The 17,903-nt window shown below is 28.3% G+C and overlaps 2 protein-coding genes across 4 annotated transcripts; both read right to left on the bottom strand.

The window, feature by feature from the left end:
- Positions 1-2,030: 2,030 nt before the first annotated feature.
- LOC105133351 (uncharacterized) lies at positions 2,031-5,045 on the bottom strand. 2 transcript variants are annotated; one of them, XR_843781.1, is made up of 3 exons: positions 3,738-5,045; positions 2,780-2,929; positions 2,031-2,582 (listed from the first exon to the last, which is right to left on the bottom strand). XR_843781.1 is itself a non-coding variant. In XM_011037310.1 (2 exons), the coding sequence occupies exon 1, from the start codon at positions 4,905-4,907 to the stop codon at positions 3,741-3,743; it is 1,167 nt and encodes a 388-aa protein (XP_011035612.1). In that variant the 5' UTR covers positions 4,908-5,045; the 3' UTR covers positions 2,031-2,582; positions 3,738-3,740. The 2 variants fall into 2 exon arrangements, 1 of the variants encoding a protein (XP_011035612.1); XM_011037310.1 differs by lacking the exon at positions 2,780-2,929.
- A 7,599-nt stretch (positions 5,046-12,644) lies between these two features.
- On the bottom strand, positions 12,645-16,020 carry LOC105133350 (uncharacterized). Of its 2 annotated transcripts, XR_843780.1 has the most exons (2): positions 14,483-16,020; positions 12,645-13,124 (listed from the first exon to the last, which is right to left on the bottom strand). XR_843780.1 is itself a non-coding variant. In XM_011037308.1 (1 exon), the coding sequence occupies exon 1, from the start codon at positions 15,719-15,721 to the stop codon at positions 14,558-14,560; it is 1,164 nt and encodes a 387-aa protein (XP_011035610.1). In that variant the 5' UTR covers positions 15,722-16,020; the 3' UTR covers positions 14,389-14,557. The 2 variants fall into 2 exon arrangements, 1 of the variants encoding a protein (XP_011035610.1); XM_011037308.1 differs by lacking the exon at positions 12,645-13,124 and having other exon boundaries at positions 14,389-16,020.
- Positions 16,021-17,903: the final 1,883 nt, after the last annotated feature.

The following is a 17,903-nucleotide window of genomic DNA, read 5'->3' as shown; positions in this document are numbered from 1 at the left end:
TGTTTTTTCAATAAATTTTTATTTTGATTTATTTAAAAGTGCATTTTAGTTCTTTTATCTTTTTAGTTTATTAATTGACTTGTTCTTTCAATTTTAAAAAAATTAATTTTAATATTAAACTTTATTTTTTTAGTTTTTTTAATATAAAAAGAGAAAGAGGCTCACTGTATTCCAACTTAAAAAGAGAAATTTTTTGTTGCAATAATTCTAATAATCAAAATAATTAATTTTTATATAAAATAATTTTATATAATAAGAGGAGTTCAAATGAGATGTTTTTAAATCTTCAAAGTGCATACAAAAAGAGATCTTACCTTGGAATTTTAGGGTTTGGTGCCATTTTTTTTTTAGAAATTATGGATTTATTTAACAAGGTTTTTACGTATTTCTTAGACATTTTAAATTAAAAATAGATTAAAAATAAATTTCCAGCCCAAAAAAAAACCCTATTTTACATGATAATGCTGGAAGAGAAACAGATGTAGACCATAAATTTAACTTATTAACATATGTAGACTTAGAAGAGAAATAACAAGAAACAGGATAATGCTGGAGATACCATCATGATTTATTTTACAGTTACAAAAAAATCTTGAATGAAATAAATCCAACTGTAATTTTAAGTTTTTGGTTGTAAGAATTAAACAATTAACTCAATATAATTTTCTAATCTTTTTTTTTTTTTTGTATTTCAGCGATGTTGATTAATGAATGCTACAGTAAGATTGATAAATAATCAGATTCTTACCAGGAATGTCTTTTAATTAAAATTCAATATTACAACTTTATTTTTCTTTTCTTTTGGTCACTTTCTACAATACGAAACGTGATAAGCTTATAAGCTTACACCCATATTCAAAAGATTATCTGCTGCAAAAATACCAAATTAAAGGGAGCCTATCTGTATCCCTACGAGCACAAAGCTAGCATTGATGGAATTCATTGATCGAATAATATCATCAACCATACGAGTTCTAATAGATTGTTTTAAAGTCTAGCTATGATTATGCATACGAGTTCTAATAGATTGTTTTAAAGTGTAGCTATGATTATTAAAATATTTTTTATTAAAATAATATTTTTTTAATTTTTTAAAAATTATTTTTGATAGCAATATATCGTAATAATCTAAAAATATTAATTTAAAAAAAATTCAAAAACATTTTTGAAAGGTAAAAATAATTTTTGCTACCTTGGCCATAAATCCCAAGCTCTGAGTTACTTCTCCAATGATAAAATGAAGATTTTTACTTCAGACAACGTAAATATGGAGGTGTTATTCAGCACACATACCTGTTCAATTCACCATCCATAATCCAAGCTCACATACCAGAAAAGATTCATCTTGGTTAATTCTTTCTTTCTAAATTTTAGCTATCAATGATGAGCAAAACCCTCTACAGCTTTGTTGCCAACAAACAGTACAATCAATGAGAGCATGAGGATGCTAAAATCGGGATCAAAATCTTGTATCCTCAATCCTCGACGGAGCAGGATAGAACTATGGCTTGCTGAGCTCATCATGTTCTTTGAAGTTAAAAAGGCAGGAACAAATAGCAATTCTCAGACCAGGTGATCCAAGGAAAAACACAACAGTGAGATCACGTTTTTTATATTAACCGACGAATTCAACTGAGGTCAATGTTATTAGGTGCTTATATTTCATGGGGTTGAACTTATGTTTGCGCTATGCTAGTTTCAGACTTCTTGGTTCCAGAATAAGGTATGCAATTCCAATCATGCAATGATTCATGCCTAGTTAATCAACATTCAACATACATTGACTCTACCTTCCAAGTTCAAATATTGTAACATAACTTCAGCATTCTTAGTAGAAAAGGAAGCTGGTATCATCATTAAACCTTCTCCGGAAAATGCCAGAGTGGAAACCACTTCTTTTAGCGGTGGGGCAAACAAAATAAAACTGAAAACAGAAACAAAATGAAACAAAGTAGTAGAGTTGAATACCAAACAAGCAAGCAAGCACAGCAGTATCGAGCTCAAGCTTCAATAGAGAAATGACGATGATAGAAGCCAAAAGGTGGCAGATAACGCAGAAATTTAGATTGATTTGCCCTTGGAGCTGCATTACAGAATCATGGTACGTTCTTGTATCCAACAAAATGGAGTAACACAACAAGAAGTTAAACTATCTTGGAATCATAAACTGAAAAGTTTTCAACTATTAGATTACCATGTCATTTTGGAAGACCAATTTTTCTCTATATAGCTTGAATAGCTGACAAGCTTCATCAAAACAATTACAAACTTCTCAAGGAGCTTCTCAAAATATTTAAACAGAGCAACCAATTTGGGAAGCTCGTCAATCAAACTATTTGATAACAGACATGGTACTATTGAAGCCCTAGGTACAAGTCTGACCTCTTATCTCAACAGCTATACCAATTAACAGAAATGGTACTATTGAAGCCCTAGGTACAAGTCTCACCTCTTAGCTCAACAGCTACACCAATTGAATTCACCATCAACGCAGACATGCTAGAAAATCTCATCAAGTTAGATTTTCTTTTACTACGTTTCAACTTGAGGCATTGATGACGAAGGAACCTCAGCACGGATTACTGCAAGAATACAATCAACGAGCACAAGAGGCATTAAAAATTAAGATTAAATTTCTATATGCTGCTCCTTCAAACAATATTCAACCAAACAGAAACATTCTTTGGAAAGGAAAAATAAAAAATAAAAGGAAAATTTCATTACAGGCATGTCATAAATAAAACTATGACTAGCTGGTTGTAGCGGTGAAAACTCTCACCCTTTTCTTTCTTCACGAATTTGGAGAAAAGCTGAATATCTGATTCTCATTCCATCAAAAAGAAAAACAGAACAAATTCCAAGTATTTAAGTGGTAGAGACTGGTGCAAATTGATAGGATGGAAATACAAAAATGCGCATGTCCATCTGCCTGTGCACACAATAACAGCCAACAACAATTTATCTATACTTTAAACATCCAAAAGGAAGACTGCAACACGTACTTACTGAAATTGCTATAATGCTTCTAATGTGAAAATAATTGCCAGGTCTCATTTTTCAAACATGTCAAATTCAGTAACAACCAGTTAAAATTTTCAAACTAGGTGATATATTTAAAAAGAAAGGAATAAAAATAGTGAGGTTGAGTTTTAGATATGGAACAATGAATTCCACCACCCACTGAAATGTTGTAAGGTGTTTCCAAATCGTAATATTTAACAAGCCTGCACTATTCTTGATTCAGAAGCCTAGGTCTATCTCTAGCATGTGGAATTTCTATCATACAATTACTCATGCCTATTCAATAAAACTTCAATGTAAAGTGACTCGGTTGTCCCTTCCAACCATCAAATTTCACTGTTCCAACATAACTTCAGCATTCTAAGTGGAAGAGGAAGATGACCTCATCATTATATGGACCCATATGCCGGCTTAAGAAAACACCAGATAATAGAAATAGCTGCCTTTTGCTTTGCGGCAGGCAAACAGAAATCACATGTGCAAACTATGTGAAACAAGGTAGTAGATTGCATACAAGACAACAAAGCATTGCTTGACCTCCGATCAAGAAAATAAAGAAGAGAGAAGCCAAAATTGCAGATAACAAGGAAATTTAAATTGCTTTCCCTGCATCAGAGTACAGCTTGGAAGAAAGCATCCAATAAAATCAAGTACAACAACAGGAAGGAAAACCAAAATGGACCAATGATCTTAACAATGTTCAACTATTACGTTACCTCTCATTTTTGAAAGATTTGATTTCTTTTGTTATACAGCTTCAATAGCTGTGGGGCTTCCTCAACACAATTCACGAACTTCTCAAGGAACAACTTCTCAGAACACAAAAACAGAGTAACCAAGTTCGGCTTCCTTTTAATCAACTGTTTCGATAACAAAAACTGAGCAACTGAAGCTCTTGGTATAAATGTTGTCTTCAAGCCTGGCTTTAAAAGATAGGGGTTTTTCACAATAAATGAAGGTTCACAATCCATGTTATTAACCAAAAAATCCATCACTGCCATAATCTTATCATCTGATGTCATCATGCACCAAGGCTCCTTTATGAAAGCAGCAAGAACGTCTTCCTCGGACCAGCCCCAGCTCTTATAAACACCCAACCTCCTTTCCCACCCAGAATTGCTCAATAGACCCATCACCATCACTGCCGTAGCAAAATGCGGCTTAAGAGGATCACATCCCATTTCTCTCACCGTCTCAGCTATGCTTCTCAAATGATTCGGAGACATCATGACAGACCTAGGAGAACGGTGAACCAATGTAGCAATATGCCTTTTGGGGACTCCATACTCTTCCAAAATGTCGATACAAGGTTTCAAATATGTATCGATTTTATGATAGAGAATAGGCGAGTATCTTTTAACAGCAGCAATTGTCTTTTCATTAGATTGAAGCAAATTGCTAAGGAAGTTGAAATTAAGAATTATTTGGTTTTCCAAGCTTCTATTCAAAATACAAGGATGTGCACATAAAATGTGGGCAATGTCATTGCCTGACATGCCTTCGGAGTGAAAAAACTTGAGTTTCGGCAAAAGGGTTTTCTCAGGTTTGCACGAAAGCACTCGTGGGTATTTTTTAACAAGTTTAAAGATTTGGTCTTGAGAGAGACCATAGTGCTGGAACATGTGAATCACTGAGTCAGGGTTATCTGGGGTTTTAAAACTGAGATGTTTAGAAGCTGAAAGAGCAGATTCAGGAGAGAACCCAAATTTGTTTATGAGATAAGAGGCAGCAAATGACTGTTTATTTGGGTTTTCGAGGTTTGAGATGAAGAATCTAAGAGTAATAATCGAAGGTGAGTGTTGAAATGAAAAGAGCTTATGGGTGGGTGAAAGTGTGGCGGCGTGTCTCCCATGTTGGAGAAGGGATTTGTAGAGGAAATAAAACATGGGAATTGAGGGATGCAAGAAAGTTTAACTCTTTCTCTTCGTCAAGAGAATCTACAAGGATGTTGATTCGCAGAGCGAATCATGAACTTGCACCGAAGAAACCCTAATGTTTTAACTGCCCCAAATCACCGTTTCAGAAAGAGCTGGCCCGTTTAGTCGTTGTTATGTTTTAAAAGTGTATTTAAAAAAAGTTTAAATTTTTTTATATTTTTATAATATTTTAATAAGTTGATATTAAAATTAATTTTTTTAAAATAAAAAAATATATTATTTTTATATATTCTTAAGTAAAAAATATTTTAAAAAATAATTGCAGCTACACTTTCAAATATTTTTTTTTAAATAATATTATTAATATAAAAAAATCTAATAAATATTTTTTAATATATTTTTAATTAAAAATATTTTTTCGCACAATTAGTTATTTTTAACTTTTAATTCTTATAATTTTTTAATTTTAATTCTTACTATTTATTTTTAATTAATTAACTAACTAATTAATTATTATTATTATTATTATTATATTTAAAAATTTGAAAATTTCAAATGAACTTGAGTTTTTTAATGTTATTTAATAAGCTGAAATATCTAGTTTGAATTTTTGTTTTAGAAATTTCTACATGAATAGGAGATTATTGGATATTAGAGTTTGTTTAAAAATATAGTTATAGTTGTATTTTAAATAATTTTTTATGTTATAATGTATATAAATAATTATTTTTATTTTTTAAAAGTTATTTTTATATTAGCACGTTAAAATGATTTAAAAATATTAAAAATATATTAATTTAAAAAAATAAAATAAAATTTAAATTTTTTAAAAATACTTTTAAAACATATATATATATATATGGATCTATTTCTTTATATCTAGTACTTGATAATCTTCAAGTATTTATACACCCTTGGATCATTTAGACCACGTGATTTTACCGAGCAACAAATAGGAGATAAGCTTGTTGTATAATACTCTCCGAGGAATCATAAAAAAACATTTGTTTTATTACGGAGACTATGCAGCTCATAAATAAAATGAATTGTTTACATGTCCAAACAGTAACTTTTGGTTTGCTAGCTGATGAAATATTAATTATAAACTATTTAATTTTAAAAGGCACAAATTACATCATGAATTTACTTTTAAAATATTACCAATTTAAATTTTATAAATTTTAGGATTATTAGCTAATTAAATATCAATTATCAAGCTATTCAATTTCAAGAAATATAATTCAACTAATCATATTCTAAATTTATTTTCTAGAAGTCACGAATTTAAGTTCCATAAATATCAGGATTAATAAAAATTTATATAATTATTAATTTCAAAACCTGTAGAATTAGACAAGATATACACAAGCTGACCTAAATATCCATATTAATAAAAAAAAATACAAATTATCAAACTATTTCAGTTTTCTTCTCTCTCTCCCCGGTATAGTTGCCACCTCTAGTATTTAAAATTATATAAAATTTTAAAGACTCTTAAATGTTTTTTATTAAGTTGATTTTTAAGGCCAACATTAATGTAACAAACCCTATTGATGTAAAATCTAAAAACTCACAAACAAATTTAAACATAATATTGAAAAACAAAAAATCATATTTGAGCTAAAAAACATGGCACAACAATTATCTTAAATTAATGAGCCATCACGGTTAGAATTCAAATCCTCATCTAATGATTAGAAAATTACAAATAAAACATATAAGGAAACATCATTAGACAATTGTTCTTCACTAAGATAATTTCAATTCTTTTAAGAATTGAAAAGTATGAGTTTGTCTTGCACATATAAATATTACTTTGAAATCATAATTTGTAAGAGAAAAACATAAATACAAACTAAATAACTCCATTTATGATAAATAAAAAAAGATCATAAATAATGCTAGAAAAATAATAATAAAATTCTAAATAAAATAGAAAATAAATCCTAAATCAAGTAAAAAACTAATATAATCTTACATATTGGCTACTTGTAAGCCCCTACAGACAATAACAATAACAGTAATAATGGAAATGTTTCATGATGATAGATTATGGAAGAAATATAAAGAATAAGAAGGTTAACTTTGTGAATTAATAGAAATTAAAATCAAAATAAGGTTAAATTGTAGTTTTTTAATTTTTAAAAATTAATAAAACAACCAAAAGAGAAACGAGAGATTTGAGGGGGGAAAACATAAATATAAAAAGGCCAACCTCCACCTTTAATTGTAAGGAAGGTCGGCGATACCTGGCAGGTTGCGGCTCAGTGGTGTTGGCGCAGCTCTCTTTTCTTCGAACTTTGGTTCGAATTTCAGTGAGAGTGGGGCTGGAAAGCTATTTCCTTTTTGTTTCTACTAGATCCTCTTTGTGTGGTACTCTTGTCACCTCCGTGGTGCTTTACTTGTTCAGTGGGCTTGCAGGATGTTCAGTGGGCTGTGGGATTAGTCGTGGTGCGCATAAGTTAATCCGGACTCCCACGTTAATAAAAAAAAAAAAAGAAGAAGGTCGGCGACCAGCTAGTAGAGAGGGAAGATAAATTCTTCGAATCCTTTTGCTTTTCCTTTAAATTGTGAGAAGATTTACGGTTTAAAGGTCTATGAAAGAGAGAAACACCTAAGCTTCAAATTAAGAGGGATTGAAAAGAGAAAGAGTGGACTTAATGAGAGAAAGCCAAGGAAAAAGAATAAGAAAAGAAAAAAAAATTGAATGGTTGAATTTTAAAGTTTACGTTATAGATTGCTAAGGTACTTGAAACTCAAATATACATCTTAGAATAGAATTTAATTATTTTAGAGCATGTTAGAGAAAATATGGATTAAGGTTCATGGGGAAGAATTAAAACAAATGCAATTGTATGTGGAATTAACTTAATTAATAATTTATGGTCCCAAGTGTTATGGATGGTCGGCCTAAAGTGGTAATACAAGATATGATTTGATGTTGGTTTAATAATTTATTCCATAGAAGTATTAATTGAGATTTTTTGGAAAAATAGCCCTAAAGAATATTATAAAAATTTGATAAATCATTGATAAAAACTAGTATGCAGAAACCCTATTGGGAGTTTGATTCGCAGGTCGCTGAAGAAACCCTAATGTTTCAATTGCCTAACAACACACTGAAGGAGGAAGAGCAAACCAACACAACACCATCTGTTTATTTTTTTTATTTTAAAAGTATTTTTAATCAAATTAATTTTTTTTATTTTTTATTTTAAATTAATATATTTTTTATATTTTAAAATTATTTTAATATTAAAAATAATTTTTAAAAATTAAAAAAATATGATTTTAATATTAAATTAAAAATATTTTAACACGGTAGTTTTTAGCTTTTAAGAAATGAGAAAATATTGTTTCCAGTACACTGGATCAAGGTTGTCATTCCATTTCAGTTTGCGCTATGTGTTTTCAATTGGAACGGATTTTGGAGAGTACTGGCATGCAGTTTTTGACGTGCTGTTTATATACATAACAAAATTTTAATTTAACATTAAATTAACTTCAAATTATATAATTTAAATTTTAAATAAAAAAATAAAAATTAAACTAATATGATCCAATCAACTCAAAGAATCCAAAAACAATCTGAATAATTAGTAAAAATATAATTTGACTAAAACAAATTTAAAATAAGATCCAATCAACTCAAAAAATCCAAAAAAAATTGAATAATTAGTAAAAATATAATTTGACTAAAAAAAATTTAAAATAAAATATTTCTTTTAAAAAATATTTTATTTTTAATAAAAAATATTTTATTTTGAATTTTTTTTATTCAAACTATATTTTTACTAATTATAGTATATTGATAGACTCAGGTCAACCTAGGTTAAACTTTTAAATTTATGTTCTGAGTCATGAGACCATAATAACCTCAAATAAAACAAATCAAAATAAATTATGAAACTCAACTTTCAATAAATTTAAATGATAAAATTAAAAAAAAAATCAATTTAAAAAAATGACAAAAAATGATATTTTTGAAATAAAATTACAAATTTAAATAAAATTATAAAAATATCTTCAGTAGTTTCACAAGACTTTTCTAAACTCTAATTGTTTTAAAATTTTAACTTGAGATATAACAATATGTTAAGAGATTCCTCGTAAAATTTTAACTTAATCACAAGTTGGATTAGAAGATACGATTGATACCGTAAAACTAGATAATATATATTTAAAAAAAAAATATTTGGCTAGAATGGAACAGTCAAAACAAAACCAAAATATTCCACTTGGAATTTAGGCAAAATTTATAGAACGAGATGAGATTCTGAGCGACATAAAATCTATTCAAGTTTGTTTAATTTTTTAAACTAGAACAAGATATATCAAGTATTCCAGATGGAATGAAATAAATTTAATAACTCTATTATAAAATAAAATCCATGAGCACAACAAATTTACCATGCCTATGAGTTATTTTTTTTAGGCCCCTTTTCTTTCTTTCTTTTAATCTTGCCTCGTGAGGGTTTGATTGGAGGCTAATTTAAATAAAATTATTAATAAATAACAAAATTAAAAGATAGAAGACTAAAATAAAACACCAAAGGAAGATGAGTTGTGTTTTAGAAACTTCAAAATGATAACCTTAGTGCTTGGTATTTACTAATTACAAAAACTGGGTCCTTAAATCTTTAAAATTTTATAAAATAAGAATTTTGATCCGAAACTTTTTTTTTTTCTGGGTTTAAGAGTATAAAATAAGAATTTTGATCCGAAACTTTATTTTTTTTTTCTGGGTTTAAAATAAATTTATCGTATTGTAACAGTAAATAGAGAAAAATGATGTTGATGATGATTATAATTATCAAAACAGTAGATTTTTGTATCAAATAATTCTATATAATAAGTGAAGTTCCACTTATGTATTGTTTTTACATTGAAAATGCTTAAAAAAAATAATTTAAAATCAGGAAAGTTTTTGATTTTTCAGTTGATTTTCGGGTTTTTGGGGGTTTTAAGGCTATATATTGATTAACAAGGTTTTTATAGTGTTTTTTAAGTGTTTTCGCTAAAAAATAGGTTGAAAATAAGTTTTTGAGTGAAACATATCTTCAAGTTCGATTTTGTTATTATGGATGAAATTTATAGATAGTTAGACAGGTGTCATTTAACCTTTTTTTTCCCTTAAAAAATTTAAGATAAATAACATATTATCTGTTTTATTCATCAAAACAAAAGAGCCCATATCGCAAGCCAGCCCTGACAGGTACTAACTTCGTCTTTTTTTATGTATTTATATTTTTTATTTGTTTCTTTTTAAGTCTTTTTTCAAAATCAAATTTTAATTTAGATTTAAATTAACAAACTTTCTCTCTTTTAATTTGTTATTTAGACTTTTCTAAATAATAATTATTTTTTAATTATCTTGTATACATTTAGTTTTTTGAATAGATTATTCAAGTTCACCTATATTTTTTTTCTTTTTATATTTTATATGAATAGATAATATTTATTTTTTTTAATAATATTTCTAATATATATAACCTTACATAATATTTTTTATTTTATTCAATTAATTTTATACATGTTTATTTATATTATCATTTGATTAATTAAAAATTCAATTTTGATAAACAATATCATTAAATATAGTTGATTAAAAATTCAATTTTTTCATTTTCCTCTTTATTTATTTGATTATATATATATATATATATATCAAAATTTTAATTTAAAAATAAATTAACTTCAAATTATATAATTTAAATTTCAAATAAAAAAATAAAAATTAAACTGATATTATCTGATCAATTTAAAGAATCCAAAAACAACCTGAATAATTAGTAAAAATATAGTTTGACTAAAAAATATTCAAAATAAAATATTTTCTTAAAAACAAATTAAGACAACAATGTACTAATAGACTTAGGTCAACCTGGGTTAAACTTTTAAATTAATGTTCTGGGTCATGAGACCATAATAACCTCAAATATAATAAATCAAAATAAATTATGAAACTTATTTTTTAATAAATTTAAATGATAAAATTAAAAAGAAAATTCAATTTAAAAAAATAACAAAAAATGATATTTTTGAAATAAAATTACAAATTTGAACAAAATTATAAAAATATCTTCAGCAGTCTCACAATGCTTTTTTAAATTCTAATTGTTTGAAAATTTTAACTTGATAACAATATGTTAGGAGACTCCTCGTAAAATTTTAACTTGATCATAAGTTGGATTAAAAGATACAATTGATACCGTAAAACTAGATAATATATTTTTTTTTTAAAAAAATATTTGGCTAAAATGAAATAATTGAAACAAAACTAGAACATTCCACTTGGAATTCAAGCAAAATTTATAGAATGAGCTGAGATTATAAGCGACATAAAATCTATTCAAGTTCGTTTAATTTTATCAAGTATTCCAAATGGAATGAAATAAAATTAATAACTAAATTTACTATGCCCATGAGTTCCTTTTTTCTTTGTTTAGGCCCCTTGTCTTTCTTTTCTTTTAATCTTGCCTTGTGAGGGTTTGATTGGAGGCTAATTTGACTAAAATTGTTAACAAATAGCAAAATTGAAAGATAAAGGACTAAAATAAAATACAAAGATGAGTTATGTCTTAGAAACTTCAAAATGATAACCTTAGTCCTCATTATTTACTAATTACAAGAACTGGTCCCTTAAATCTTTGAAATTTCATAAAATAAAAATTTTGATCCGAAATTTCATTTTTTTCCTAGTTTAAGAGAAATTCATCAGATTGTAAAGTAAATAGAGAAAAATGATGTTGATGATGATTATGACTATCAAAACAGTAGATTTTTGTGTCAAATGATTCTATATAATAAGTGAAGTTCTACTTATGTATTGTTTTATATTGAAAGTGTTTAAAAAAACAAATTTGAAATTAGGAAAGTTTTTGGTTTTTCAGTTGATTTTCGGGTTTTTAGAAGTTTTGAGGTCATATATTGATTAACAAGGTTTCTATAGTATTTTTTAAGTGTTTTCGCTAAAAATAGGTTGAAAATAAGTTTTTGAATGAAAAACCACTTAAAGTTGGATTTTCTTAGGATGAAATTTATGAATAGTTAAACATGTGTCATTTAACCTTTTTTTTCCTTAAAAATTTAAGATGAATAATATATTATCTACTTTATATATATATAAAAAACTCATATCATAAGTCAGCCCTAGCAGGTGCTAACCTGACCTTTTTCTTTTTATTTATTTCTTTTTAAGTCTTGCTAACCTGACCTTTTTCTTTTTATTTATATTTTTTATTTATTTCTTTTTAAGTCTTTTTTCAAAATAAAATTTTAATTTAGATTTAAATTAACAACCTTTCTCTTTTAATTTTTTATTTAGATTTTTTTTAAATAAAAATTATTTTTTAATTATTTTGTATACATTTAGTTTTTTGAATAGATTAGTTGAGTTCATCTATATTTGTTTCTTTTTATATTTTATATGAATAGATAATATTTATTTTTTTTAATAATATTTCTAATATATATAACCTTACATAATATTTTTTATTTTATTCAATTAATTTTATACATGTTTATTTATATTATCATTTGATTAATTAAAAATTCAATTTTGATAAACAATATCATTAAATATAATTGATTAAAAATTCAATTTTTTCATTTCCTTCTTTATTTATTTGATTATATATACATATAAATTAAAGTTTTTTAATTTATACTTAATTTTTTTAATAGAAACAAACATTCATATATAATTTTTTTTTAGCAAAAAACAATATGGCACCCACATGGCGCGAATTAAATAGCTTTCTATAACAACTAAAACAACACTTTAAGTCTACAACTTTTATTATTGTACTCGTCACCTTGGCCCCGCAGGCTGTCTCCATAATCGTGTGTCACAGAGCGAGTTGAAAGACAATTGGAGAGAAGGAAAAATTGAATCCAAGGAATTGAGAAAACAAAGTCAGAGAGAGAGGAAGACATTTTATAAGACTCGTGGAAAACATGAATTTTAAGGTTAACAAAGCTGAATAAAAAATGGTTAACAAGACAACAAAAGTGACGGTTAAAGAAAGCAGCAGTGAGTCAAAAGGTACAGTAAAAACAGAGACTGCAACATAAAATTTGGATGTCAGAAGGGCTCGACAAACACATGTTGTTGGAGCTGGTGCGACTGAAGGCAGCTATGATCAGTGAGAGACGCAAAAGCAAGCTCCCAGTCAGCTACATGCCAAGCAAAAACATGTGGCATGGAGTCGAAAGCTAGCTAGTCTGCACCAAACAAGCAATGAATGTAAATGCAAGCTGAACAATCCAGTAGATTTCTCAAAGAAGCAATGAACAAAATAGGAGGAAAAAAAGAGAGGAGATTGCTGTCTTAAAAAAAAAAGTTGATTGAAACAAAAGGCAGAGTCATGGTTTGTCCCCACAAAACCGTATTCAAGTTGTGAAGAGCTAGCAATAATGGCACAATAACGACATCAAAGAGACCCCATTACTCCATTCATCTTGAAGCTCCTATGCGTCACTGAAACCAAACCTACAGCAGCCTTTTGATAATAAAAAACATGCATAGCAATACAGTAAAATGTGTAAAGTCTAATGCATAACAATACAGTAAAATGTGTAAAGTGTAAGGGAGAGCTTGGAAGGTGAAAGATAAACTCAAAAACAAAAATACACAAAAAAAAAAGTATTAATAAGCAATTTGCCTGCCAAATTTGATGAGAATTTTACGATACCAAGAGGGTAGCGACCATCAATTCTAAGATCTAAAGCCTAAAAAATATCTATGAATTACTTCTCATTCACTGTTAATCTCCATTTTAGGAATGAAGAGGTTGCCTACGATAAGCAGAGTCCAACTTTTGCATCATTCATACCATCAATAAGAGCAGAGAAATGTTTAATTTAAGATTAAAATCATACATGCTACCACTTTAAATGATTTTCAATCTTCAATTGAAAAGCAGATAAACTGTGTCACAAAGAGCTCATCACACAACAATCATAAGGAGAAAAACGAAAAAAATGGAAGAAGGAAACATATGGGTAATTTACGAGATGCATTGTTAATGAGGTCAGTACAAATGCTGAGGGTAGACGGTTCCCATGAAAATAAGATTAGAATTATTCTGGTCAGTAAAATTGAGCTAGACCCTAGGCACATGCAGACAGCCAGGGTCCACGTTACTGCAATACATCATAGGCAGATGCAATTGCTAATGAATGCTGAGATTGAGTTTAGATGTGGAACATTGAATTCAAAATCCTTAATCTATCTGCATTCTAGCATATGGACTCTCAATCATTCCATGACTGCTCAAAATTCACCATACAGGTAGTGTTTTTCAACACCAATTCCACCACAGCATGACTTTGATACACTTGAAATGGAAGAAGAAGATAACTCCACCAATTAATGGATGCACATGTCTTCTCAGGAAGACACCAGAGAACAGAGGCCTTCATCTTTTCCTTTGTGCTGGTAAACAAACTCACTTATAAAAGACACCACATAAATGTAGCAGTGGAGTTGCATAAAAGAGCGATGAAATACCACATTACTCAAATCGAGCTTCAATTGAGAAACTGAAGAATAAGGAAGCCAAAAACTGAGGTCAACTTACCCTTGTAGTTGCATTACAGTATCCAAATACAGCTGGAGAGAGAAAAACGATTCACAAAATGGTTACATTTCCATGTCATTTTGAAAGATTTGATTGATCTCCATACAGCTTTAATAGCTGAGGGGCTTCTTCAAAACGATACACGAATTTCTCAAGGAACATCTTCTCAGAACACAAAAACAGAGTAACCAAGTTCGGCTTCCTTTTAATCAACTGTTTCGATAACAAAAACTGAGCAACTGAAGCTCTTGGTATAAATGTTGTCTTCAAGCCTGGCTTCAAAAGATAGGGGTTTTTCACAATAAATGAAGGCTCACAATCCATGTTGTTGACCAAAAAATCCATCACTGCCATAATCTTATCATCTGATGTCATCATGCACCAAGGCTCCTTTATGAAAGCAGCATGAACGTCTTCCTCAGACCAACCCCAACTCTTATAAACACCCAGCCTCCTTTCCCACCCAGATTGGCTCAGTAGACTCATCACCATCACTGCCGTAGTAAACTGTGGCTTAAGAGGATCACATCCCATTTCTCTCACCTTCTCTACAATTCTTCTCAGATAATTCGGAGACATCATGACAGACCTAGGCCAACGGTGAACCAATGAAGCAATATGCTTTTTGGGGACTCCATACTCTTCCAAAATGTCGATACAAGGTTTCAAGAATCTATCGGGTTTATGATATAGAATAGGCGAGTATCTTTTAGCAGCAGCAATTGTCTTGTCATTAGATTGAAGCAAATTGCCAAGGAAGTTAAAATTAAGAGTTATACAGTTTTCCAAGCTTCTAACTAAAATATGAGGATACGTACATAAAATGCGTGCAATGTCATTGTTTGACATGCCTTTAGAGTGGAAAAACTCTAGTTTAGGCAAAAGGGTTTTCTCAGGGTTGCACGAAAGCACTCGTGGGTATTTTTTAACGAGTTTTAAGGTTTGAACCTGAGAGAAACCATAGTGCTTGAAAATGTGAATCACAGAGTCAGGTTTTTCTGTGGTTGTAAAATTGAGATGTTTAGAAGCTGAAAGAGCAGAATCAGGAGAGAACCCAAATTTGCTTATGAGATAAGAGGCTGCAAATGAGTGTTTATTTGGATTTTCAAGGGTTGAGATGAAGAATCTAAGAGTGAGAGTTGAAGGTGAGAGTTGAAATGAAAAGTGCTTGTGGGTGGGTGAAACGGCAGTAGTGTGTCTCCCATACTGGAGAACGGATTTGCTGAGAAAATAGAACATGGGGATTGGATTGAATTGAATTTCACTTCAAGTGATGCAAGAAAGTTACCTCTTTCTTTCCGCCAAGATAATCTACAGGGAGCTTGATCCGCAGGTCGCCGAAGAAACCCTAATGTTTCAATTGGCCAACAAAACACCGAACCAGAAGAGCAAGCCAGCCGCTAGCTAAACCAGTAGTTTTTAGCTTTTAATTGTTTACTATTTTATTTTTTTCAAGAAATGGGGAAATATTGTTTCCAAAGCACTGTGGATTTGTCATTCCGTTTCAGTTTGCGGTATGTTTTTTCAATTGGAACGGATTTTGGCATGCAGTTTTTGACGTGCTGTTTTGGAGTTATATATATATATATATTAAACAAATATAATTTTAATTTTAATTTTAAAATAAATTAATTTAAAATTATACTATTCAAAATTCAAAAATAACTAAAAAAATAAAAATTAAATTAATATGATCCAATTAACTCAACGAATCCAAAAACAATCATAATTGGTAAAAATATAATTCAACTCAAAAAAATTTTAAAAGAATTTTTTTTTTAAAAAAAATATTGAGACAATAATATATTGATAAACTTGAATCAACTTAAATTAACCTTTCAAATTTATAATCCGGGTTATAAGATCACAATAATCTAAAATAAAACAAATCAAAATAAATTATGAAACTCAATTCTTAATAAATTTGAATGATGAAATTGAAAAAAATTCAATCTTTAAAAGGATAAAAAATAACCTTTTTGAAACAAAATTACAAATTTAAAAGAAATTATAAAAATACCATTGATAGTTGCACAAGATCTTTTTAAATTCTGATTGTCTTGTTTAATCTGAGATATACTAATATATGCACAAGATCTTTTTAAATTCTGATTGTCCTGGAATTTTAATCTGAGATATACTAATATGTTAGGAGGCTTCTTATAAAATTCTAACTTGTTCAAAGGTTAGATTAATAATTATAATTGATATCATAAAACTAGACTCTTTCTCTCTCTCTCTCTTTATATATATATCATTTGGCTCGAACAAAACATTTAGAACAAAACCAGAATGTTCCCTCTTTATATATATATCATTTGGCTCGAACGAAACATTTAAAATAAAACTAAAATGTTCTAACTGGAATTTGGGCAAAATATATAAAATGAGTTGAGATTTTGAGTGAGATAAAATTCATTTTAATTTGTGTAATTTTTAAAACTAGAAAGAGATATATCAAATATTCCAAAAAAAAGTTAAATGAAATTGATAACTTTATTATAAATTGAGATTTATGGGTATAGTGAATTTATCATGCCCATAAGTTTCCTTTTTTTACCTTTTTTTTTTTAATCTTGCCTCGTAAGGGTTTGATTAAAAGCAAATTTGGTGAAAATTGTTAACAAATAGCAAAATTAAAAGATAAAAAATTAAAATAAAACACATAAAGGAGATGAGTAGTGTTGTAGAAACTTTTTTGCTAAATGCTCACTGTAATCCTTGTTTTTTTACTAATTATAAGAATTGGATTCCTCAATTCTTTGAAGTTTTTTACAAAATAATTTTGATCCAAAACTTTATTTTTCTATTTTTAGTTCGTGGTTTAAGAAAAGAAAGAGAAATTCATTGAATTTTGACAATAAAGAAAGAAAAATGAAATTGATATCGATTTTGACTACCAAAATAATTAATTTTTGTGTCATATAGTTCTATATGATAAGTAAAATTCCATTTAAGTATTGTTTTATATTGAAAACGCTTAAAAAACAGATTTAAACTAGGAAAAATAATTGGTTTTCTAGTTGATTTTGGGTTTTAGGGTAGTTTTTGGGGGTTTTAAGGCTGTATATTGATTAACAAGGTTTTTATAGAGTTTTTACAGTGTTTTAATTGAAAAGTATATTGAAAATAAATTTTTAAATGAAAAGTAACTTTAACTTTGATTGTTTTATTATGAATGGAATCTAGGAATTGTTAGACGTGCATTGTCTGACTTTTTTTTATTTAAAAAATTAAAATAAATAATATATTATCCGCTCCATTTATCAACAAAAACAAAAATATGGGCTCATATATGTGAGCCAACTTTTTCAGGTGTTGGCTAGGCCTTTTTTTATTTATATTTTTTTTTAAGTTTGTTTTCAAAATAAATTTTTAATTTGGATTTGAATTAGCAACCCTTTTCTCTTTTATTTTTTTA

This window comes from Populus euphratica, unplaced genomic scaffold, assembly GCF_000495115.2.
Source record: "Populus euphratica unplaced genomic scaffold, PopEup_1.0 scaffold114.1, whole genome shotgun sequence".
NCBI lineage: Eukaryota > Viridiplantae > Streptophyta > Magnoliopsida > Malpighiales > Salicaceae > Populus > Populus euphratica.
The sequence above is the reverse complement of the archived record's forward strand: the minus strand, read 5'-3'. Positions and strand labels throughout refer to the sequence as shown.